At 46.8% G+C, this 26494-nt stretch overlaps 4 protein-coding genes across 4 annotated transcripts; 1 reads left to right on the forward strand and 3 right to left on the reverse strand.

Moving 5' to 3' along the window:
- Positions 1–1374: 1374 nt before the first annotated feature.
- Positions 1375–1953, reverse strand: LOC141083231 (histone H4). Its single transcript, XM_073567401.1, has one exon. The coding sequence runs from the start codon at positions 1735–1737 to the stop codon at positions 1426–1428; it is 312 nt and encodes a 103-aa protein (XP_073423502.1). The 5' UTR covers positions 1738–1953; the 3' UTR covers positions 1375–1425.
- Positions 1954–2766: 813 nt separating this feature from the next.
- LOC141083230 (histone H2B 1.1-like) lies at positions 2767–3241 on the reverse strand. Its single transcript, XM_073567400.1, has one exon. It carries the CDS (start codon positions 3195–3197, stop codon positions 2817–2819), a length of 381 nt encoding a protein of 126 aa, XP_073423501.1. The 5' UTR covers positions 3198–3241; the 3' UTR covers positions 2767–2816.
- Positions 3242–3489: 248 nt separating this feature from the next.
- LOC141083121 (histone H2A type 1) lies at positions 3490–3978 on the forward strand. Its single transcript, XM_073567304.1, has one exon. It carries the CDS (start codon positions 3528–3530, stop codon positions 3918–3920), a length of 393 nt encoding a protein of 130 aa, XP_073423405.1. The 5' UTR covers positions 3490–3527; the 3' UTR covers positions 3921–3978.
- Positions 3979–4943: 965 nt separating this feature from the next.
- LOC141083122 (histone H3) lies at positions 4944–5504 on the reverse strand. Its single transcript, XM_073567305.1, has one exon. It carries the CDS (start codon positions 5404–5406, stop codon positions 4996–4998), a length of 411 nt encoding a protein of 136 aa, XP_073423406.1. The 5' UTR covers positions 5407–5504; the 3' UTR covers positions 4944–4995.
- Between the last annotated feature and the right edge of the window lie 20990 nt (positions 5505–26494).

Below are 26494 nucleotides of genomic sequence, written 5' to 3' on the forward strand. Positions count from 1 at the left end.
CCGCGCCACACAGATGCACAGCGGTTATCAGAAGTAAAGGTTATATAGCTGAATATTAGTGCAGAAAGGCGACATCTGGAAACAAACTTCGGTTTATACTGTAACGTTTCCAGTTTCTGAATGAATCTGCAGACACTGCTGGTTGTTTGAGCTGCTGATAATTCCTTTTTACTCTAAAAATGTCTATTTTGTTGATGCTTTCATTCAGAACTGAGTGTGCGGCTCCCAGCGCCTCTATATATATGGAGATAAATGCTATTATGAGGAGTCCGCTTCTTCTCAGTTGTTAATCACACTGCTATTATTATACACATAATGTACATTTCTGGTTATCTAGAGAGGTAAACAGAAGAATTGCAGGTATTCAGGGTGGTCCTGACAAGCACAATGGATGTGGCCTGTGGGAATACAGAGGACAGAACTTGTTCTTCAAGGTTGGGGGATGCAGGGAGAAAAGTCCATGTACATGGTTACTTCAGGGAACAAGATGGAGACAACATGGTTTCCTTCACAATCCCGTTCATCCAGTGCTGTGTACACAGATTGTGCTGTTGATGCCTCTATGCTTTCCACCCCCATATTGTACTGTTTACCCCCATATAGCGCTGTATAATCCTGATATGCTGTTCTGCCCCAGATAGCGTAGTATACCGCCACATAGCTCTGTATACCGACACATGATGTAGTTTACCCTCCATGTAGTGCTGTACAACCCCTAAAAAGTATAAACTATCACCCCATATATATGGTTCACTCACCACTACCAGATATTTAAAGGGGTATTCCCAGCTCCAAGATACTATCCAATATGGAGAAGGTAGAATAATAGCAAATACCTCAAATTAGAAATATAGTAGTTTTTCGGATTTGCTGTCTCTTTCCTCATGTGCAATCATTGCAGGACCTTAGGTATCCATGTTACATAGTTGCTAGTGTTGGTAATCATGGATATCGAAGGTCCTGCAATAACTGCACACGAAGAAAGAAACCGCAAATCAGGAGAACTATACTAAATTTCTAATTGGAGGTATTTACTAATGTAGGGTCTTGGAGATGGAACTACCCCTGTAATCACAGCTCCGAGCCTGACAAGAGCAGATCCACCACCGCCATCCTGACACCACATGTTACAGAGAACAAAGAGCAGAAGAAACCATCAGCCCATGTGCACAGCCAATCAGCACTCAGTAGGGCTATGGCTCCGCCCACAGGCAGCTCCAGATTACTCCCCCCAGGCCCTCAGTGTTAACCCATTAGTGCCTGCAATGTATCCAGCTGCAGCAGCACAGGCTGCAGTCATCCCAGCCCAGGACTATCAGCAGCCCCTTCCCCCTCTCCCTCCCCAGGAGCTGTAGCTTCTCCTCAGAAGATGTGGGTGGCTCTTAAAAGAGCCTTTGGGTTGTCAGGATAGAGAAGAGAATACAATTAACCTCCGAAGCCGTAGAGAGTGCGGCCCTGGCGCTTGAGCGCGTACACCACGTCCATGGCGGTGACTGTCTTTCTCTTGGCGTGCTCGGTGTAGGTGACGGCGTCACGGATCACGTTCTCCAGGAAGACTTTCAGGACGCCGCGGGTCTCCTCATAGATGAGGCCGGAGATGCGCTTCACTCCTCCCCTGCGAGCGAGACGGCGGATGGCAGGCTTGGTGATGCCCTGGATGTTATCACGGAGAACCTTCCTGTGCCGCTTGGCGCCGCCCTTCCCCAGACCTTTCCCTCCTTTACCGCGACCAGACATCTTCCAGGTAGTCAGCAGAAATCTATGACTGAGGAGTGCACAGTCCGCCTTTATATAGTCTGTGAGCGGACCAGAAAGAGAACTGCAGCGATGACGCGTTTCCAGGGCAGGGATGTAAAGTAATTTGCATTATCAGCTCCGCCCCTTCCTCTACTGATTGGTCAATCACAGAAACGTTAGTGATTTTGAATTTCCCGCTCATTGTTTTGTTCTTTTCCGCTTCTACAGGGATGACACTAAAAATAGTCAGAAACCTGATTCCTCTCCGCGGTGACATCCTGCTCGGAGTAATTACAATGTGAGAGCCGGACCTGCTATATTCTCTCCATCCATAGAGTAATGTATAACCGCCATATACTGCTGTATACCTGTAATATACCACTATATTTCTCCATGTAGTGCTATAAACCCCCATATTGTGCTTTATACCCTCCATATTGTGCTCTGCTCATTTATCTCAGTGACAGGTTCTGCAGCGATAAACAAGTGATCGGCTTCTCAATGACAATGTGAGATTCAGACCTAGAAATAGATCAATCTTTGGGATCTTATTGGCCAGGAGCCTCCACCAATATGCGGAGCAAAGGGTGTGTAATATCAGAGGAACGTCAGTGAGAAAGTGCAGAGAGCTCTGATCAGAATGAGGACAAACTGCTGGAAACATCGCTGACTACAAAGAGCCAACAGCCCATCTCCACCTACTATCAGCAGAACAATGGACACCAGGCCCCAGCGCTCTGGGAGAGAACCGGATTTAATGAGAGAGGAGCAACCGATCATCTATGGCTGCCTGCACCTGCTCCTCCACTGTCAGACTATTCCTGATGTTCCCCATCATTCTAAATCTCACTACAACCCTCATCTCCCTCTCCATTTTACTATCCTTTAATCCCCAACCTCTAATGCCAGATACATTGATCTGATCTCTTCCTCCAGCTAACACACGAGGTGCCAGTAAGTGCAGACACATTCCCCAGGGAGAGGAGCGAGATACAGACACGCAGTCACAGCTCTGCTGTAGACGGGGTGGGTGGCTCTTAGAAGAGCCTTTGGGTTGTGGGTGCAGAGCACAGAGCAGATCACTTGGCGCTGGTGTACTTGGTGACAGCCTTGGTGCCCTCTGACACGGCGTGCTTGGCCAGCTCTCCGGGCAGCAGCAGGCGCACAGCGGTCTGGATCTCCCGGGAGGTGATGGTGGAGCGTTTGTTGTAGTGAGCCAGGCGGGAGGCTTCCCCTGCGACGCGCTCAAAGATGTCATTGACGAAGGAGTTCATGATGCCCATGGCCTTGGAGGAGATGCCGGTGTCAGGGTGGACCTGCTTCAGCACCTTGTACACATAGATGGCGTAGCTCTCCTTCCTGCTCTTCCTCCGCTTCTTTCCATCCTTCTTCTGAGTCTTGGTCACGGCTTTCTTGGAGCCCTTCTTGGCCGCTGGTGCAGACTTGGCAGGATCAGGCATGATGAGAGCAGAATGTTCTCGTCACTGGAGAGAGAATAATGATCCTGCTCCTCCCAGAGCGGCCGTATTTATAGACCGGCCATGCAAATGAGCAATGCTGTCAGATCGCTGTGCTATTGGGTGAGAAAGTCATGTGACCAATGTACACATAATGATCTCCACCCACTGCAGCTCATTGGTGTTTCCACAAGTCTTGTTTCCATTGGTGACTTCAGATCCAGCCAATGGCAGGAGAGGAGGTGGGGCAGCAGCAGATTATAAAAGGCGCAGGAGACTGTGCACTCCCCACACAAGAGCATTCTCTATCTGCTGATAACTGTGAGTGCAGTGATGTCTGGACGTGGCAAACAAGGAGGGAAGGTCCGTGCTAAAGCCAAGACCCGCTCATCCCGGGCAGGACTGCAGTTCCCGGTTGGTCGTGTGCACAGACTTCTCCGCAAGGGTAACTATGCTGAGAGGGTGGGCGCCGGGGCTCCGGTCTATCTGGCCGCTGTGCTGGAGTATCTGACCGCTGAGATTCTGGAATTAGCTGGTAATGCTGCCCGAGACAACAAGAAGACCCGCATCATCCCCCGACACCTGCAGCTGGCCGTGCGCAATGACGAGGAGCTGAACAGGCTGCTGGGTGGGGTGACCATCGCCCAGGGGGGCGTCCTGCCCAACATCCAGGCCGTGCTGCTGCCCAAGAAGACCGAGAGCAGCAAGTCCAGCAAGAGCAAGTGAGCGCTGCCACCGACCCCCGTATCATCCACACAACCCAAAGGCTCTTCTAAGAGCCACCCACACCGTCCCCACAAGAGCTGACGCCGCTGATCTCTGGTGTGATCTGTTTTCAAAAAAAAATTTGTAATTTTTATAGGAAAAGAGAAAATTTAGCCTCAAGTTTTCACTCATTTATAGGTTGTCAACTAATATTTAATTTAACTTTTGGTTAATCATTTTCATGTATATAATAATGTGTAAAAGTCACAAACAGACAAAAGGGGGGTATGATATAGAATGTTGTGATCTAGTTAAATTAATTTCAGGTCTTATATTAAACCTGACTCAAATGGAGTGCCAAGGAAACCAAGTTAGTTTAAATTTCTACAGTATTGGGTGCTTTTAATTCATTCATTGGGCTATGAATCTGCCCAGAAGCAGCACCCACGTGATATCTCAACGACAGTGGGGCGCAGTGGATGTAACAAGTCCCTGGGCAGCTGCATCCACTGAAGAAGAGTCTCCTACAATGACCTACAAAAGCGACTGGCTACAAAGAGCTGGGTTTTAGCGCTGCCTGTTCTGCTGGTAAAAGGCTGAGCTGTTCGCTTTCAATGCCCAGACCCATTTTTAGTACTGATGTTGCGTTAACCCTTTTCGCTTCTGAGACGGATGCGCAAGTCTGTTATAGTGATGAGAGCATGCTCCTGTGCTGTTATTTCAGCGTGCTCGAAAAATAAGTTTGAGTCCTAGCAGCTACATTGTCTCACGCTTGTTACAGCTGAAACAAATGCAGGAATTGCCTAACAGGAGCCAGACATGTAGCCCTAGAGACTGGAACATATTTTTCGAGCACACTGAAGACACCGTTAGCACATGATCATGCTCCGATTAACGCCTTATCCAAGCACATTTGCTCATTACTTATAAACTAAGTTGTGATTTATTTCCAGAAGGGAAACTTAACTCAAGGAGAGAACCCATCTCCACAAGGATCAGGCGCAAGATCCGGATAGTTTAGGCATTGGCTCCTTAGTGGGAGAATTTGGTGGCTCTGAGAAGAGCCTTTGTGTTGTCTTCAGTGCCCAGGGCGGATCTAAGCTCTCTCCCCACGGATCCTGCGGGCCAGCTGGATGTCTTTGGGCATGATAGTGACCCTCTTGGCGTGGATGGCACACAGGTTGGTGTCCTCAAACAGTCCCACCAGATACGCCTCACTGGCCTCCTGTAGAGCCATCACCGCCGAGCTCTGGAAGCGCAGATCGGTCTTGAAGTCCTGGGCGATCTCCCTCACCAGGCGCTGGAAGGGAAGCTTACGGATCAGCAGCTCGGTGGACTTCTGGTAGCGGCGGATCTCCCGGAGAGCGACTGTTCCTGGGCGGTAGCGGTGCGGCTTCTTCACTCCGCCAGTGGCAGGCGCGCTCTTCCTGGCAGCCTTTGTGGCCAGCTGCTTGCGGGGAGCTTTCCCTCCGGTGGATTTACGGGCAGTCTGCTTAGTTCTGGCCATAGCTCTGTAGAGATGTACACAGATGTGATGAGAGGAGCAACAAGAGCAGGGTCTTTATACTCATGGGATCATTCTCATTGGTTTATGTGAATCACGCCCCTTACACTATATTGGCTGTGTGCAACCAATCATTATGCAGAAGAAGCTCAGCACAACTCCCAGTAATCTCGTTGTTTCCCCCTCCATGAAGTGCTGCTGGGTCTCCGCAGTTCACACTGGTCACAGGCTGCGATAATGCAGGAAAGGGTCACATCATGTCTACACTGGTCACACAGCTCTGCCGGGACAAGGTGGTGGCACTGATCACACAGCTCTGCCGGGACAAGGTGGTGGCACTGATCACACAGCTCTGCCGGGACAAGGTGGTGGCACTGATCACACAGCTCTGCCGGGACAAGGTGGTGGCACTGATCACACAGCTCTGCCGGGACAAGGTGGTGGCACTGATCACACAGCTCTGCCGGGACAAGGTGGTGGCACTGATCACACAGCTCTGCCGGGACAAGGTAGTGGCACTGATCACACAGCTCTGTCGGGACAGGTGGTGGCACTGATCACACAGCTCTGCCGGGACAAGGTGGTGGCACTGATCACACAGCTCTGCCGGGACAAGGTGGTGGCACTGATCACACAGCTCTGCCGGGACATGGTGGTGGCACTGGTCACACAGCTCTGCCTGGACAAGGTGGTGGCACTGATCACACAGCTCTGCCCGGACAAGGTGGTCGCACTGATCACACAGCTCTGCTGGGACAAGGTGGTGGCAGTGAATAAAAGCCTTTGTGGGAGGATGAGGCAGCTAAATCTTATTTCTCGGCAGGGACTTCTTGTCTTTAGCCATTTTCTTAGTCGGACTCTTCGTCACCTTCTTCAGCTTCGGGGGGTTATTTGGCTTCTCGGTGACTTTCTTGGATTTTTTGGGGCTCTTCTTGAGATCAGAGATTCGCCCACTTTCTTGCCTGCTGGTTTCTCAGGGTTGTCCGCATCCATTGTCAGCTTGAAGGATCTGGAGGCGCTGCTGCCCGTCAGCTGGAGCCCAGTGCCCTTGGTGACCGGAGGCTTGATGGTTCAGGCGGCTGTTACGCTTCTCTACGTCCCATCCTCCAGGAGCCGGAGCCTTCTTCAGGGCGGCTAGAGCTGCAGCGCTATGTACACTCACTGGCCACTTTATTAGGTACACCTGTCCAACTGTGTGTTAAGACTTAATTTCTAATCAGCCAATCACATGGCGGCAACTCAGTGCATTTAGGCATGTAGACATGGTCAAGACAATCTCCTGCAGTTCAAACCGAGCATCAGTATGGGGAAGAAAGGTGATTTGAGTGCCTTTGAACGTGGCATGATTGTTGGTGCCAGAAGGGCTGGTCTGAGAATTTCAGAAACTGCTGATCTACTGGGATTTTCACGCACAACCATCTCTAGGGTTTACAGAGAATGGTCCGAAAAAGAAAAAAAATCCAGTGAGCGGCAGTTCTGTGGCCGGAAATGCCTTGTTGATGCCAGAGGTCAGAGGAGAATGGGCAGACTGGTTCGAGCTGATAGAAAGGCAACAGTGACTCAAATTGCCACCCGTTACAACCAAGGTAGGCAGAAGAGCATCTCTGAACGCACAGTGCGTCGAACTTTGAGGCAGATGGGCTACAGCAGCAGAAGACCACACTGGGTACCACTCCTCTCAGCTAAGAACAGGAAACTGAGGCTACAATTTGCACAAGCTCATCGAAATTGGACAGTAGAAGATTGGAAAAACGTTGCCTGGTCTGATGAGTCTCGATTTCTGCTGCGACATTCGGATGGTAGGGTCAGAATTTGGCGTAAACAACATGAAAGCATGGATCCATCCTGCCTTGTATCAACGGTTCAGGCTGGTGGTGGTGGTGTCATGGTGTGGGGAATTTTTTCTGGGCACTCTTTGGGCCCCTTGGTACCAATTGAGCATCGTTGCAACGCCACAGCCTACCTGAGTATTGTTGCTGACCATGTCCATCCCTTTATGACCACAATGTACCCAACATCTGATGGCTACTTTCAGCAGGATAATGCGCCATGTCATAAAGCTCGAATCATCTCAGATTGGTTTCTTGAACATGACAATGAGTTCACTGTACTCAAATGGCCTCCTCAGTCACCAGATCTCAATCCAATAGAGCATCTTTGGGATGTGGTGGAACGGGAGATTCGCATCAGGGATGTGCAGCCGACAAATCTGCGCCAACTGTGTGATGCCATCATGTCAATATGGTCCAAAATCTCTGAGGAATGCTTCCAGCACCTTGTTGAATCTCTGCCACGAAGAATTGAGGCAGTTCTGAAGGCAAAAGGGGGTCCAACCCCTTACTAGCATGGTGTACCTAATAAAGTGGCCAGTGAGTGTATATATCCATTGTGTGCAGAGTATGGGGGGCAGTGTTCACATCTGGGGTCATAGGAAACAACCTTTGATGATTAAGCTAAAATATCATATCACTCCAGAATCCCACTGCTATGTCATGTACCCCCATATAGTGCTGTGATCCTCAGTATTGTGCTATATACCCTCTGTATAGTTTTCTACACAACATATAGTTCTGTATACATCCAGTGCAGCGCTTCATACCCTCCAAATTGTGCCGTATACATCCGTATAGAGCAGAAATCCTCCATGTAGATGCTGATACTAAAATACTGCGGTTTTGTCCACTTACAGAGGAACGAAAATCCAGAGAGGCAGCAGGTGTGTACGATAACATCCACATTGATTATAGAAAAATAAACTAAGGCTATGTGCACACGTAGGAAAAGTGGTGCAGAATTTTCTGCACAAAATCCGCAGCCGCGGTTTTGCCGCTGTTTTTGTACGGATTTTCTGCGGTTTTTGCCACTGCGGATTTCTATCATGGAGGGTTCCAGAAACGCTGCAGAACCGCACAAAAGAAGTGACATGCACTTCTTTTAAATCCGCAGCAATTCCGCACTGAATTTTCTGCACCATCTACACAGCTTTTTTTCCATTGATTTACATTGTACTGTAAATCACTTTGTGGATCTGCAGCGTTTCTGTGCGGAAAAATCCGCTGTGGATCCGCAGCAAATCTGCATCGTGTGCACATAGCCTAAGGCCATGTGCACACGATGCATTTTTCCTGCGGATCGGCAGTGGATTTTACCGCGCAGAAACGCTGCGGATCCGCAAAGTGATTTACAGTACAATTTTAAAAAAACCCCGCTGTGCAGACGCTGCGTTTTTTTCCGCGCGGTTTTTGTGCGGTTCAAAAAATGCAGCATGTCACTTCTTTTGTGCGGTTTTCCACCTGCTCCATTCTCCAAATCCGCAGGGGGAAAATCGCAAGAAAACCGCACAAAAACAGAAAGTAATCCGCAGGAAAAATGCAGGTCATTTCACCTGCGGATTTCTTCAAATCTGCGTGGAAAAATCCACAGAAGGAAAATCCACGTGTGCACTTAGCCTAAAAGTGCCTGTCAGCTCCAGTGTGACTGAGACCGGCGCATCACACCTCTCTGGCGCCTCACTCATGTGTACATAGGTCTCAGTTACATTGGAGCGGCCATGGACTTCTAAAGGATCCTTGCTGCAACCTGGGTGAGTGGACTCTCCTTCCCCCTTTATGGTCTTATCCTCATATAGTGTTGAATACTCCTATACACCCTCGATATAGCGCTGTATAGGCCCTGAGCAGTCAGTCATATTGTGCTATATAGTCCTATATAATGCTGTATATCGCCATATAGTGTCACCCCCCATGTGGTGCTGTATATCGCCATATAGTGTCACCCCCCATGTGGTGCTGTATATCGCCATATAGTGTCACCACCCCATGTGGTGCTGTATATCGCCATATAGTGTCACACCCCATGTGGTGCTGTATATCGCCATATAGTGTCACCCCCATGTGGTGCTTTATATCGCCATATAGTGTCACCCCAAATGTGGTGCTGTATATCGCCATATAGTGTCAAACTCCATGTGGTGCTGTATATCGAAATATAGTGTCCCCCCCCATGTGGTGCTGTATATCGCCATATAGTGTCACCCCCCCATGTTGTGCTGTATTTCGCCATATAGTGTCACCCCCCCATGTTGTGCTGTATTTCACCATATAGTGTCACCCCCCATGTGGTGCTGTATATCGCCATATAGTGGCACCCCCCCATGGCACCCCCCCATGTGGTGCTGTATATCGCCATATAGTGTCACCCCCCATGTGGTGCTGTATATCGCCATATAGTGTCACCCCCCATGTGGTGCTGTATATCGCCATATAGTGTCACCCCCCCATGTTGTGCTGTATTTCACCATATAGTGTCACCCCCCATGTGATGCTGTATATCGCCATATAGTGGCACCCCCCCATGGCACCCCCCCATGTGGTGCTGTATATCGCCATATAGTGTCACCCCCCATGTGGTGCTGTATATCGCCATATAGTGTCACCCCCCATGTGGTGCTGTATATCGCCATATAGTGTCACCCCCCATGTGGTGCTGTATATCGCCATATAGTGTCACCCCCATGTGGTGCTGTATATCGCCATATAGTGTCACCCCCCATGTGGTGCTGTATATCACCATATAGTGTCACCCCCCCATGTGGTGCTGTATATCGCCATATAGTGTCACCCCCCATGTGGTGCTGTATATCGCCATAGTGTCACCCCCATGCGGTGCTGTATATCGCCATATAGTGTCACCCCCCCATGTGGTGCTGTATATCGCCATATAGTGTCACCCCCATGTGGTGCTGTATATCGCCATATAGTGTCACCCCCCCATGTGGTTGCTGTACATCGCCATATAGTGTCACCCCCCATGTGGTGCTGTATATCGCCATATAGTGTCACCCCCATGTGGTGCTGTATATCGCCATATAGTGTCACCCCCATGTGGTGCTGTATATCGCCATACAGTGTCACCCCCATGTGGTGCTGTATATCGCCATATAGTGTCACCCCCCATGTGGTGCTGTATTTCGCCATAGTGTCACCCCCCCATGTGGTGCTGTATATCGCCATATAGTGTCACCCCCCCATGTGGTGCTGTATATCGCCATATAGTGTCACCCCCATGTGGTGCTGTATATCGACATATAGTGTCACCCCCCATGTGGTGCTGTATGTCGCCATATAGTGTCACCCCCCCATGTGGTGCTGTATGTCGCCATATAGTGTCACCCTCCCATGTGGTGCTGTATTTCGCCATATAGTGTCACCCCCCATGTGGTGCTGTATATCGCCATATAGTGTCACCCCCCCATGTGGTGCTGTATTTCGCCATATAGTGTCACCCCCCATGTGGTGCAGTACATCGCCATATAGTGTCACCCCCCATGTGGTGCTGTATATCGCCATATAGTGTCACCCCCCCATGTGGTGCTGTATATCGCCATATAGTGTCACCCCCCATGTGGTGCTGTATATCGCCATATAGTGTCACCCCCCATGTGGTGCTGTACATCGCCATATAGTGTCACCCCCCCATGTGGTGCTGTATATCGCCATATAGTGTCACCCCCCATGTGGTGCTGTATGTCGCCATATAGTGTCACCCCCCATGTGGTGCTGTATGTCGCCATATAGTGTCACCCCCCATGTGGTGCTGTATGTCGCCATATAGTGTCACCCCCCATGTGGTGCTGTATATCGCCATATAGTGTCACCCCCCATGTGGTGCTGTATATCGCCATATAGTGTCACCTCCATGTGGTGCTGTATATCGCCATATAGTGTCACCTCCATGTGGTGCTGTATATCGCCATATAATGTCACCCCCCCATGTGGGGCTGTATATCGCCATATAGTGTCACCCCCCATGTGGGGCTGTATGTCGCCATATAGTGTCACCCCCATGTGGTGCTGTACGTCGCCATATAGTGTCACCCCCATGTGGTGCTGTACGTCGCCATATAGTGTCACCCCCATGTGGTGCTGTACGTCGCCATATAGTGTCACCCCCCCATGTCGTGCTGTACGTCGCCATATAGTGTCACCCCCCATGTGGTGCTGTACATCGCCATATAGTGTCACCCCCCATGTGGTGCTGTACATCGCCATATAGTGTCACCCCCCATGTGGTGCTGTATATCGCCATATAGTGTCACCCCCCATGTGGGGCTGTATATCGCCATATAGTGTCACCCCCCATGTGGTGCTGTATATCGCCATATAGTGTCACCGCCCATGTGGTGCTGTATATCGCCATATAGTGTCACCCCCCATGTGGTGCTGTATATCGCCATATAGTGTCACCCCCATGTGCTGCTGTATATCGCCATATAGTGTCACCCCCCATGTGGTGCTGTATATCGCCATATAGTGTCACCCCCATGTGGTGCTGTATATCGCCATATAGTGTCACCCCCCATGTGGTGCTGTATATCGCCATATAGTGTCACCCCCCATGTGGTGCTGTATATCGCCATATAGTGTCACCCCCCATGTGGTGCTGTATATCGCCATATAGTGTCACCCCCCATGTGGTGCTGTATGTCGCCATATAGTGTCACCCCCCATGTGGTTGCTGTACGTCGCCATATAGTGTCACCCCCCATGTGGTGCTGTATATCGCCATTTAGTGTCACCCCCCATGTGGTGCTGTATATCGCCATATAGTGTCACCACCCCATGTGGTGCTGTATATCGCCATATAGTGTCACCCCCCATGTGGTGCTGTATATCGCCATATAGTGTCACCCCCCATGTGGTGCTGTATATCGCCATATAGTGTCACCCCCCATGTGGTGCTGTATATCGCCATATAGTGTCACCCTCCATGTGGTGCTGTATATCGCCATATAGTGTCACCCCCATGTGGTGCTGTATATCGCCATATAGTGTCACCCCCCATGTGGTGCTGTATATCGCCATATAGTGTCACCCCCCCATGTGGTGCTGTATATCGCCATATAGTGTCACCCTCCATGTGGTGCTGTATATCGCCATATAGTGTCACCCTCCATGTGGTGCTGTATATCGCCATATAGTGTCACCCTCCATGTGGTGCTGTATATCGCCATATAGTGTCACCCTCCATGTGGTGCTGTATATCGCCATATAGTGTCACCCCCCTATGTGGTGCTGTATATCGCCATATAGTGTCACCCTCCATGTGGTGCTGTATATCGCCATATAGTGTCACCCCCCATGTGGTGCTGTATATCGCCATATAGTGTCACCCCCCATGTGGTGCTGTATATCGCCATATAGTGTCACCCCCCATGTGGTGCTGTATATCGCCATATAGTGTCACCCCCCATGTGGTGCTGTATATCGCCATAGTGTCACCCTCCATGTGGTGCTGTATATCGCCATATAGTGTCACCCCCATGTGGTGCTGTATATCGCCATATAGTGTCACCCCCCATGTGGTGCTGTATATCGCCATATAGTGTCACCCCCCCATGTGGTGCTGTATATCGCCATATAGTGTCACCCTCCATGTGGTGCTGTATATCGCCATATAGTGTCACCCTCCATGTGGTGCTGTATATCGCCATATAGTGTCACCCTCCATGTGGTGCTGTATATCGCCATATAGTGTCACCCCCCTATGTGGTGCTGTATATCGCCATATAGTGTCACCCTCCATGTGGTGCTGTATATCGCCATATAGTGTCACCCCCCATGTGGTGCTGTATATCGCCATATAGTGTCACCCCCCATGTGGTGCTGTATATCGCCATATAGTGTCACCCCCCATGTGGTGCTGTATATCGCCATATAGTGTCACCCCCCATGTGGTGCTGTATATCGCCATAGTGTCACCCTCCATGTGGTGCTGTATATCGCCATATAGTGTCACCCCCATGTGGTGCTGTATATCGCCATATAGTGTCACCCCCCATGTGGTGCTGTATATCGCCATATAGTGTCACCCCCCCATGTGGTGCTGTATATCGCCATATAGTGTCACCCTCCATGTGGTGCTGTATATCGCCATATAGTGTCACCCTCCATGTGGTGCTGTATATCGCCATATAGTGTCACCCCCCATGTGGTGCTGTATATCGCCATATAGTGTCACCCCCCCATGTGGTGCTGTATATCGCCATATAGTGTCACCCTCCATGTGGTGCTGTATATCGCCATATAGTGTCACCCTCCATGTGGTGCTGTATATCGCCATATAGTGTCACCCTCCATGTGGTGCTGTATATCGCCATATAGTGTCACCCCCCATGTGGTGCTGTATATCGCCATATAGTGTCACCCTCCATGTGGTGCTGTATATCGCCATATAGTGTCACCCTCCATCCATAGTGCTGGATACAGGATATCACGCCTTATACACTGAATATCGGGCTGTATTCCTCCTTATGATGCGGTCTGTGCCCAAATACTACAATACTCCCTCCATATAGTGCTGTATACGGCCACATAGCGCATTATGTTTCCCTCCACACAGCGCTGAGCACCACGTGTTACACTGAGAACAAACAGCGCGAGAAACTAACAGCCGTTGGGCGGGAATTTCATATTCAGTGCTCAGCCAATCAGCACTCAGTACGGCTATGGCTCCGCCCTCAGGGTCACTTCCCCGCAGACACTCAGAGTTAACCCTTCAGTGGTCGGTGTTTCCGGCTCCCGTAGAGCAGACTGCAGCCATCCGGGCACAGCGCGGTCACCAGCCCCTCCCCCAGCAGCAGGAGCTGCGGCTTCTCCTCACATGTGGGCGGAGCACAGAGCTGTTGGGGGTTTTGAATTTCCCGCACTTTTTCCTGTCATTTTCCCGCTTTTATCTCCAGGACGTTTCACTAGTCACAGAGCAATGGCGGCGTGAGACCAGAGAAATCACTGAGATTATCACTTGTCAGGGGAGCAAAGGGTGATATCCTGCTGTATACCCCCATATAGTGCTATATACCTCCATATGCTGCTGCGTACCCCCATATAGTGCTATATACCCTCCATATCCTGCTGTATACCCCATATAGTGCTATATACTCTCCATATCCTGCTGCATACCCCCATATAGTGCTATATACCCTCCATATCCAGCTATATACCCCCATATAGTGCTATATACCCTCCATATCCTGCTGTATACCCCCATATAGTGCTATATACCCTCCATATCCTGCTGTATACCCCCATATAGTGCTATATACCCTCCATATCCAGCTATATACCCCAATATAGTGCTATATACCCTCCATATCCTGCTGTATACCCCCATATAGTGCTATATACCCTCCATATCCTGCTGCATACCCCCATATAGTGCTATATACCCTCCATATCCAGCTATATACCCCCATATAGTGCTATATACCCTCCATATCCTGCTGTATACCCCCATATAGTGCTATATACCCTCCATATCCTGCTGTATACCCCCATATAGTGCTATATACCCTCCATATCCAGCTATATACCCCCATATAGTGCTATACACCCTCCATATCCTGCTGTATACCCCATATAGTGCTATATACCCTCCATATCTTGCTGTATACCCCCATATCCTGCTGTATACCCCATATAGTGCTATATACCATCCATATCCTGCTTAATACCCCCATATAGTGCTATATACCATCCATATCCTGCTGTATACCCCATATAGTGCTATATACCATCCATATCCTGCTTAATACCCCCATATAGTGCTATATACCTCCATATCCTGCTGTATACCCCCATATAGTGCTATATACCCTCCATATCCTGCTGTATACCCCCATATAGTGCTATATACTCTCCATATCCTGCTGTATACCCCATATAGTGCTATATACCTCCATATCCTGCTGTATACCCCATATAGTGCTATATACCCTCCATATCTTGCTGTATACCCCCATATCCTGCTGTATACCCCATATAGTGCTATATACCATCCATATCCTGCTTAATACCCCCATATAGTGCTATATACCTCCATATCCTGCTGCATACCCCATATAGTGCTATATACCCTCCATATCCTGCTGTATACCCCATATAGTGCTATATACCCTCCATATCCTGCTTAATACCCCCATATAGTGCTATATCCCCTCCATATCCTGCTGCATACCCCCATATAGTGCTATATACCCTCCATATCCTGCTGTATACCCCCATATAGTGCTATATACCCTCCATATCCTGCTGTATACCCCATATAGTGCTATATACCCTCCATATCCTGCTTAATACCCCCATATAGTGCTATATCCCCTCCATATCCTGCTGTATACCCCCATATAGTGCTATATACCCTCCATATCCTGCTGTATACCCCCTTATAGCGCTATATACCCTCCATATCCTGCTGCATACCCCCATATAGTACTATATACCCTCCATATCCTGCTGTAAACCCCATGTAGTGCTATATACCCTCCATATCCTGCTGTATACCCCCATATACTGCTATACACCCTCCATATCCTGCTGTATACCCCCATATGTTGCTATATACCCTCCATATCCTGCTGTATACCCCCATATAGTGCTATATACCCTCCATATCCAGCTATATACCCCCATATATTGCTATATACCCTCCATATCCTGCTGTATACCTCCATATTGTGCTATATACACTCCATATCCTGCTGTATACCCCCATATAGTGCTATATACCCTCCATGTCCTGCTGTATACCTCCATATAGTGCTATATACCCTCCATATCCAGCTGTATACCCCCATATAGTGCTATATACTCTCCATATCCTGCTGCATACCCCCATATAGTGCTATACACCCTCCATATCCAGCTATATACCCCCATATATTGCTATATACCCTCCATATCCTGCTGTATACCCCCATATAGTGCTATATACCCTCCATATCTTGCTGTATACCTCCATATAGTGCTATATACTCTCCATATCCTGCTGCATACCCCCATATAGTGCTATACACCCTCCATATCAAGCTATATACCCCCATATGTTGCTATATACTCTCCATATCCTGCTGTATACCCCCATATAGTGCTATATACCCTCCATATCCTGCTGTATACCTCCATATAGTGCTATATACCCTCCATATCCAGCTGTATACCTCCATATAGTGCTATATACTCTCCATATCCTGCTGCATACCCCCATATAGTGCTATATACCCTCCATATCCAGCTATATACCCCCATATATTGCTATATACCCTCCATATCCTGCTGCATACCCCCATATAGTGCTATATACCCTCCATATCCTACTGTATACCCCCATATAGTACTATATACCCTCCATATCCTGCTGTAAACCCCATGTAGTGCTATATACCCTCCATATCCTGCTGTATACCCCCATATAGTGCTATACACCCTCCATATCCTGCTGTATACCCCCATATGTTGCTATATACCCTCCATATCCTGCTGTATACCCCCATATAGTGCTATATACCCTCCATATCCAGCTATATACCCCCATATATTGCTATATACCCTCCATATCCTGCTGTATACCTCCATATTGTGCTATATACACTCCATATCCTGCTGTATACCCCATATAGTGCTATATACCCTCCATATCTTGCTGTATACCCCCATATCCTGCTGTATACCCCATATAGTGCTATATACCATCCATATCCTGCTTAATACCCCCATATAGTGCTATATACCTCCATATCCTGCTGCATACCCCATATAGTGCTATATACCCTCCATATCCTGCTGTATACCCCATATAGTGCTATATACCCTCCATATCCTGCTTAATACCCCCATATAGTGCTATATCCCCTCCATATCCTGCTGCATACCCCCATATAGTGCTATATACCCTCCATATCCTGCTGTATACCCCCATATAGTGCTATATACCCTCCATATCCTGCTGTATACCCCATATAGTGCTATATACCCTCCATATCCTGCTTAATACCCCCATATAGTGCTATATCCCCTCCATATCCTGCTGTATACCCCCATATAGTGCTATATACCCTCCATATCCTGCTGTATACCCCCTTATAGCGCTATATACCCTCCATATCCTGCTGCATACCCCCATATAGTACTATATACCCTCCATATCCTGCTGTAAACCCCATGTAGTGCTATATACCCTCCATATCCTGCTGTATACCCCCATATACTGCTATACACCCTCCATATCCTGCTGTATACCCCCATATGTTGCTATATACCCTCCATATCCTGCTGTCTACCCCCATATAGTGCTATATACCCTCCATATCCAGCTATATACCCCCATATATTGCTATATACCCTCCATATCCTGCTGTATACCTCCATATTGTGCTATATACACTCCATATCCTGCTGTATACCCCCATATAGTGCTATATACCCTCCATGTCCTGCTGTATACCTCCATATAGTGCTATATACCCTCCATATCCAGCTGTATACCCCCATATAGTGCTATATACTCTCCATATCCTGCTGCATACCCCCATATAGTGCTATACACCCTCCATATCCAGCTATATACCCCCATATATTGCTATATACCCTCCATATCCTGCTGTATACCCCCATATAGTGCTATATACCCTCCATATCTTGCTGTATACCTCCATATAGTGCTATATACTCTCCATATCCTGCTGCATACCCCCATATAGTGCTATACACCCTCCATATCAAGCTATATACCCCCATATGTTGCTATATACTCTCCATATCCTGCTGTATACCCCCATATAGTGCTATATACCCTCCATATCCTGCTGTATACCTCCATATAGTGCTATATACCCTCCATATCCAGCTGTATACCTCCATATAGTGCTATATACTCTCCATATCCTGCTGCATACCCCCATATAGTGCTATATACCCTCCATATCCAGCTATATACCCCCATATATTGCTATATACCCTCCATATCCTGCTGCATACCCCCATATAGTGCTATATACCCTCCATATCCTGCTGTATACCCCCATATAGTACTATATACCCTCCATATCCTGCTGTAAACCCCATGTAGTGCTATATACCCTCCATATCCTGCTGTATACCCCCATATAGTGCTATACACCCTCCATATCCTGCTGTATACCCCCATATGTTGCTATATACCCTCCATATCCTGCTGTATACCCCCATATAGTGCTATATACCCTCCATATCCAGCTATATACCCCCATATATTGCTATATACCCTCCATATCCTGCTGTATACCTCCATATTGTGCTATATACACTCCATATCCTGCTGTATACCCCAATATAGTGCTATATACCCTCCATGTCCTGCTGTATACCTCCATATAGTGCTATATACCCTCCATATCCAGCTGTATACCCCCATATAGTGCTATATACTCTCCATATCCTGCTGCATACCCCCATATAGTGCTATACACCCTCCATATCCAGCTATATACCCCCATATATTGCTATATACCCTCCATATCCTGCTGTATACCCACATATAGTGCTATATACCCTCCATATCTTGCTGTATACCTCCATATAGTGCTATATACTCTCCATATCCTGCTGCATACCCCCATATAGTGCTATACACCCTCCATATCAAGCTATATACCCCCATATGTTGCTATATACTCTCCATATCCTGCTGTATACCCCCATATAGTGCTATATACCCTCCATATCCTGCTGTATACCTCCATATAGTGCTATATACCCTCCATATCCAGCTGTATACCTCCATATAGTGCTATATACTCTCCATATCCTGCTGCATACCCCCATATAGTGCTATATACCCTCCATATCCAGCTATATACCCCCATATATTGCTATATACTCTCCATATCCTGCTGTATACCCCCATATAGTGCTATATACCCTCCATATCCTGCTGTATACCTCCATATAGTGCTATATACCCTCCATATCCAGCTGTATACCCCCATATAGTGCTATATACTCTCCATATCCTGCTGCATACCCCCATATAGTGCTATATACCCTCCATATCCAGCTATATACCCCCATATATTGCTATATACCCTCCATATCCTTCTGTATACCCCCATATAGTGCTATATACCCTCCATATCCAGCTATATACCCCCATATAGTGCTATATACCCCCATATAGTGCTATATACCCTCCATATCCAGCTGTATACCCCCATATAGTGCTATGTACCTCCATATCCTGCTATATACCCTCCATATCCTGCTGTATACCTCCTTATAGTGCTATATACCCTTCATATCCAGCTATATACCCCCATATAGTGCTATATACTCTCCATATCCTGCTGCATACCCCCATATAGTGCTATATACCCTCCATATCCAGCTATGTACCCCAATATATTGCTATATACCCTCCATATCCTGCTATATACCCTCCATATCCAGCTATATACCCCCATATAGTGCTATATACCCCCATATAGTGCTATATACCCCCATATAGTGCTATATACCCCCATATAGTGCTATATACCCTCCATATCCAGCTGTATACCCCCATATAGTGCTATATACATCCATATCCTGCTGTATACCCCCATATAGTGCTATATACCTCCATATCCTGCTGTATACCCCCATATAGCGCTATATACCTCTATATCCTGCTGTATACCCCCATATAGTGCTATATACCCTCCATATGCTGCTGTATACCCCATATGATGCTATATACAATCCATATCCTGCTGTATACCCCCATATAGTGCTATATACCCTCCATATCCTGCTGTATACCCCCATATAGTGCAACATACCCTCCATCTCCTGCTGCATACCCCCATATAGTGCTATATACCCTCCATATCCAGCTATATACCCCCATATAATGCTATACACCCTCCATATCCTGCTGTATACCCCATATAGTGCTATATACCCTCCATTTCTTGCTGTATACCCCCATATCCTGCTGTATACCCCATATAGTGCTATATACCATCCATATCCTGCTTAATACCCCCATATAGTGCTATATACCCTCCATATCCTGCTGCATACCCCCATATAGTGCTATATACCCTCCATATCCTGCTGCATACCCCCATATAGTGCTATATACCCTCCATATCCTGCTGTATACCCCATATAGTGCTATATACCCTCCATATCCTGCTTAATACCCCCATATAGTGCTATATCCCCTCCATATCCTGCTGCATACCCCCATATAGTGCTATATACCCTCCATATCCTGCTGTATACCCCCATATAGTGCTATATACCCTCCATATCCTGCTGTATACCCCATATAGTGCTATATACCCTCCATATCCTGCTTAATACACCCATATAGTGCTATATCCCCTCCATATCCTGCTGTATACCCCCATATAGTGCTATATACCCTCCATATCCTGCTGTATACCCCCTTATAGCGCTATATACCCTCCATATCCTGCTGCATACCCCCATATAGTGCTATATACCCTCCATATCCTGCTGTAAACCCCCATATAGTGCTATATACCCTCCATATCCTGCTGTATACCCCCATATAGTGCTATACACCCTCCATATCCAGCTATATACCCCCATATGTTGCTATATACCCTCCATATCCTGCTGTATACCCCCATATAGTGCTATATACCCTCCATATCCAGCTATATACCCCCATATATTGCTATATACCCTCCATATCCTGCTGTATACCTCCATATTGTGCTATATACACTCCATATCCTGCTGTATACCCCCATATAGTGCTATATACCCTCCATGTCCTGCTGTATACCTCCATATAGTGCTATATACCCTCCATATCCAGCTGTATACCCCCATATAGTGCTATATACTCTCCATATCCTGCTGCATACCCCCATATAGTGCTATACACCCTCCATATCCAGCTATATACCCCCATATATTGCTATATACCCTCTATATCCTGCTGTATACCCCCATATAGTGCTATATACCCTCCATATCTTGCTGTATACCTCCATATAGTGCTATATACTCTCCATATCCTGCTGCATACCCCCATATAGTGCTATACACCCTCCATATCCAGCTATATACCCCCATATAGTGCTATACACCCTCCATATCAAGCTATATACCCCCATATATTGCTATATACCCTCCATATCCAGCTATATACCCCCATATATTGCTATATACTCAACATATCCTGCTGTATACCCCCATATAGTGCTATATACCCTCCATATCCAGCTATATACCCCCATATAGTGCTATATACCCCCATATAGTGCTATATACCCTCCATATCCAGCTGTATACCCCCATATAGTGCTATATACCTCCATATCCTGCTGTATACCCCCATATAGTGCTATATACCCTCCATATCCTGCTGTATACCTCCATATAGTGCTATATACCCTCCATATCCGGCTATATACCCCCATATAGTGCTATATACTCTCCATATCCTGCTGCATACCCCCATATAGTGCTATATACCCTCCATATCCGGCTATATACCCCCATATAGTGCTATATACCCTCCATATCCTGCTGTATACCCCCATATAGTGCAACATACCCTCCATCTCCTGCTGCATACCCCCATATAGTGCTATATACCCTCCATATCCAGCTATATACCCCCATATAGTGCTATACACCCTCCATATCCTGCTGTATACCCCATATAGTGCTATATACCCTCCATATCTTGCTGTATACCCCCATATCCTGCTGTATACCCCATATAGTGCTATATACCATCCATATCCTGCTTAATACCCCCATATAGTGCTATATACCCTCCATATCCTGCTGGATACCCCCATATAGTGCTATATACCCTCCATATCCTGCTGCATACCCCCATATAGTGCTATATACCCTCCATATCCTGCTGTATACCCCATATAGTGCTATATACCCTCCATATCCTGCTTAATACCCCCATATAGTGCTATATCCCCTCCATATCCTGCTGCATACCCCCATATAGTGCTATATACCCTCCATATCTTGCTGTATACCCCCATATCCTGCTGTATACCCCATATAGTGCTATATACCATCCATATCCTGCTTAATACCCCCATATAGTGCTATATACCCTCCATATCCTGCTGCATACCCCCATATAGTGCTATATACCCTCCATATCCTGCTGCATACCCCCATATAGTGCTATATACCCTCCATATCCTGCTGTATACCCCATATAGTGCTATATACCCTCCATATCCTGCTTAATACCCCCATATAGTGCTATATCCCCTCCATATCCTGCTGCATACCCCCATATAGTGCTATATACCCTCCATATCCTGCTGTATACCCCCATATAGTGCTATATACCCTCCATATCCTGCTGTATACCCCATATAGTGCTATATACCCTCCATATCCTGCTTAATACACCCATATAGTGCTATATCCCCTCCATATCCTGCTGTATACCCCCATATAGTGCTATATACCCTCCATATCCTGCTGTATACCCCCTTATAGCGCTATATACCCTCCATATCCTGCTGCATACCCCCATATAGTGCTATATACCCTCCATATCCTGCTGTAAACCCCCATATAGTGCTATATACCCTCCATATCCTGCTGTATACCCCCATATAGTGCTATACACCCTCCATATCCAGCTATATACCCCCATATGTTGCTATATACCCTCCATATCCTGCTGTATACCCCCATATAGTGCTATATACCCTCCATATCCAGCTATATACCCCCATATATTGCTATATACCCTCCATATCCTGCTGTATACCTCCATATTGTGCTATATACACTCCATATCCTGCTGTATACCCCCATATAGTGCTATATACCCTCCATGTCCTGCTGTATACCTCCATATAGTGCTATATACCCTCCATATCCAGCTGTATACCCCCATATAGTGCTATATACTCTCCATATCCTGCTGCATACCCCCATATAGTGCTATACACCCTCCATATCCAGCTATATACCCCCATATATTGCTATATACCCTCTATATCCTGCTGTATACCCCCATATAGTGCTATATACCCTCCATATCTTGCTGTATACCTCCATATAGTGCTATATACTCTCCATATCCTGCTGCATACCCCCATATAGTGCTATACACCCTCCATATCCAGCTATATACCCCCATATAGTGCTATACACCCTCCATATCAAGCTATATACCCCCATATATTGCTATATACCCTCCATATCCAGCTATATACCCCCATATATTGCTATATACTCTCCATATCCTGCTGTATACCCCCATATAGTGCTATATACCCTCCATATCCAGCTATATACCCCCATATAGTGCTATATACCCCCATATAGTGCTATATACCCTCCATATCCAGCTGTATACCCCCATATAGTGCTATATACCTCCATATCCTGCTGTATACCCCCATATAGTGCTATATACCCTCCATATCCTGCTGTATACCTCCATATAGTGCTATATACCCTCCATATCCGGCTATATACCCCCATATAGTGCTATATACTCTCCATATCCTGCTGCATACCCCCATATAGTGCTATATACCCTCCATATCCGGCTATATACCCCCATATAGTGCTATATACCCTCCATATCCTGCTGTATACCCCCATATAGTGCAACATACCCTCCATCTCCTGCTGCATACCCCCATATAGTGCTATATACCCTCCATATCCAGCTATATACCCCCATATAGTGCTATACACCCTCCATATCCTGCTGTATACCCCATATAGTGCTATATACCCTCCATATCTTGCTGTATACCCCCATATCCTGCTGTATACCCCATATAGTGCTATATACCATCCATATCCTGCTTAATACCCCCATATAGTGCTATATACCCTCCATATCCTGCTGCATACCCCCATATAGTGCTATATACCCTCCATATCCTGCTGCATACCCCCATATAGTGCTATATACCCTCCATATCCTGCTGTATACCCCATATAGTGCTATATACCCTCCATATCCTGCTTAATACCCCCATATAGTGCTATATCCCCTCCATATCCTGCTGCATACCCCCATGTAGTGCTATATACCCTCCATATCCTGCTGTATACCCCCATATAGTGCTATATACCCTCCATATCCTGCTGTATACCCCATATAGTGCTATATACCCTCCATATCCTGCTTAATACACCCATATAGTGCTATATCCCCTCCATATCCTGCTGTATACCCCCATATAGTGCTATATACCCTCCATATCCTGCTGTATACCCCCTTATAGCGCTATATACCCTCCATATCCTGCTGCATACCCCCATATAGTGCTATATACCCTCCATATCCTGCTGTAAACCCCCATATAGTGCTATATACCCTCCATATCCTGCTGTATACCCCCATATAGTGCTATACACCCTCCATATCCAGCTATATACCCCCATATGTTGCTATATACCCTCCATATCCTGCTGTATACCCCCATATAGTGCTATATACTCTCCATATCCAGCTATATACCCCCATATATTGCTATATACCCTCCATATCCTGCTGTATACCTCCATATTGTGCTATATACACTCCATATCCTGCTGTATACCCCCATATAGTGCTATATACCCTCCATGTCCTGCTGTATACCTCCATATAGTGCTATATACCCTCCATATCCAGCTGTATACCCCCATATAGTGCTATATACTCTCCATATCCTGCTGCATACCCCCATATAGTGCTATACACCCTCCATATCCAGCTATATACCCCCATATATTGCTATATACCCTCTATATCCTGCTGTATACCCCCATATAGTGCTATATACCCTCCATATCTTGCTGTATACCTCCATATAGTGCTATATACTCTCCATATCCTGCTGCATACCCCCATATAGTGCTATACACCCTCCATATCCAGCTATATACCCCCATATAGTGCTATACACCCTCCATATCAAGCTATATACCCCCATATATTGCTATATACCCTCCATATCCAGCTATATACCCCCATATATTGCTATATACTCTCCATATCCTGCTGTATACCCCCATATAGTGCTATATACCCTCCATATCCAGCTATATACCCCCATATAGTGCTATATACCCCCATATAGTGCTATATACCCTCCATATCCAGCTGTATACCCCCATATAGTGCTATATACCTCCATATCCTGCTGTATACCCCCATATAGTGCTATATACCCTCCATATCCTGCTGTATACCTCCATATAGTGCTATATACCCTCCATATCCGGCTATATACCCCCATATAGTGCTATATACTCTCCATATCCTGCTGCATACCCCCATATAGTGCTATATACCCTCCATATCCGGCTATATACCCCCATATAGTGCTATATACCCTCCATATCCTGCTGTATACCCCCATATAGTGCAACATACCCTCCATCTCCTGCTGCATACCCCCATATAGTGCTATATACCCTCCATATCCAGCTATATACCCCCATATAGTGCTATACACCCTCCATATCCTGCTGTATACCCCATATAGTGCTATATACCCTCCATATCTTGCTGTATACCCCCATATCCTGCTGTATACCCCATATAGTGCTATATACCATCCATATCCTGCTTAATACCCCCATATAGTGCTATATACCCTCCATATCCTGCTGCATACCCCCATATAGTGCTATATACCCTCCATATCCTGCTGCATACCCCCATATAGTGCTATATACCCTCCATATCCTGCTGTATACCCCATATAGTGCTATATACCCTCCATATCCTGCTTAATACCCCCATATAGTGCTATATCCCCTCCATATCCTGCTGCATACCCCCATATAGTGCTATATACCCTCCATATCCTGCTGTATACCCCCATATAGTGCTATATACCCTCCATATCCTGCTGTATACCCCATATAGTGCTATATACCCTCCATATCCTGCTTAATACACCCATATAGTGCTATATCCCCTCCATATCCTGCTGTATACCCCCATATGGTGCTATATACCCTCCATATCCTGCTGTATACCCCCTTATAGCGCTATATACCCTCCATATCCTGCTGCATACCCCCATATAGTGCTATATACCCTCCATATCCTGCTGTAAACCCCCATATAGTGCTATATACCCTCCATATCCTGCTGTATACCCCCATATAGTGCTATACACCCTCCATATCCAGCTATATACCCCCATATGTTGCTATATACCCTCCATATCCTGCTGTATACCCCCATATAGTGCTATATACCCTCCATATCCAGCTATATACCCCCATATATTGCTATATACCCTCCATAT

This window comes from Dendrobates tinctorius, unplaced genomic scaffold (assembly GCF_039654945.1).
Source record: "Dendrobates tinctorius isolate UK_male_01 unplaced genomic scaffold, ASM3965494v1 ptg000020l, whole genome shotgun sequence".
Lineage (NCBI taxonomy): Eukaryota > Metazoa > Chordata > Amphibia > Anura > Dendrobatidae > Dendrobates > Dendrobates tinctorius.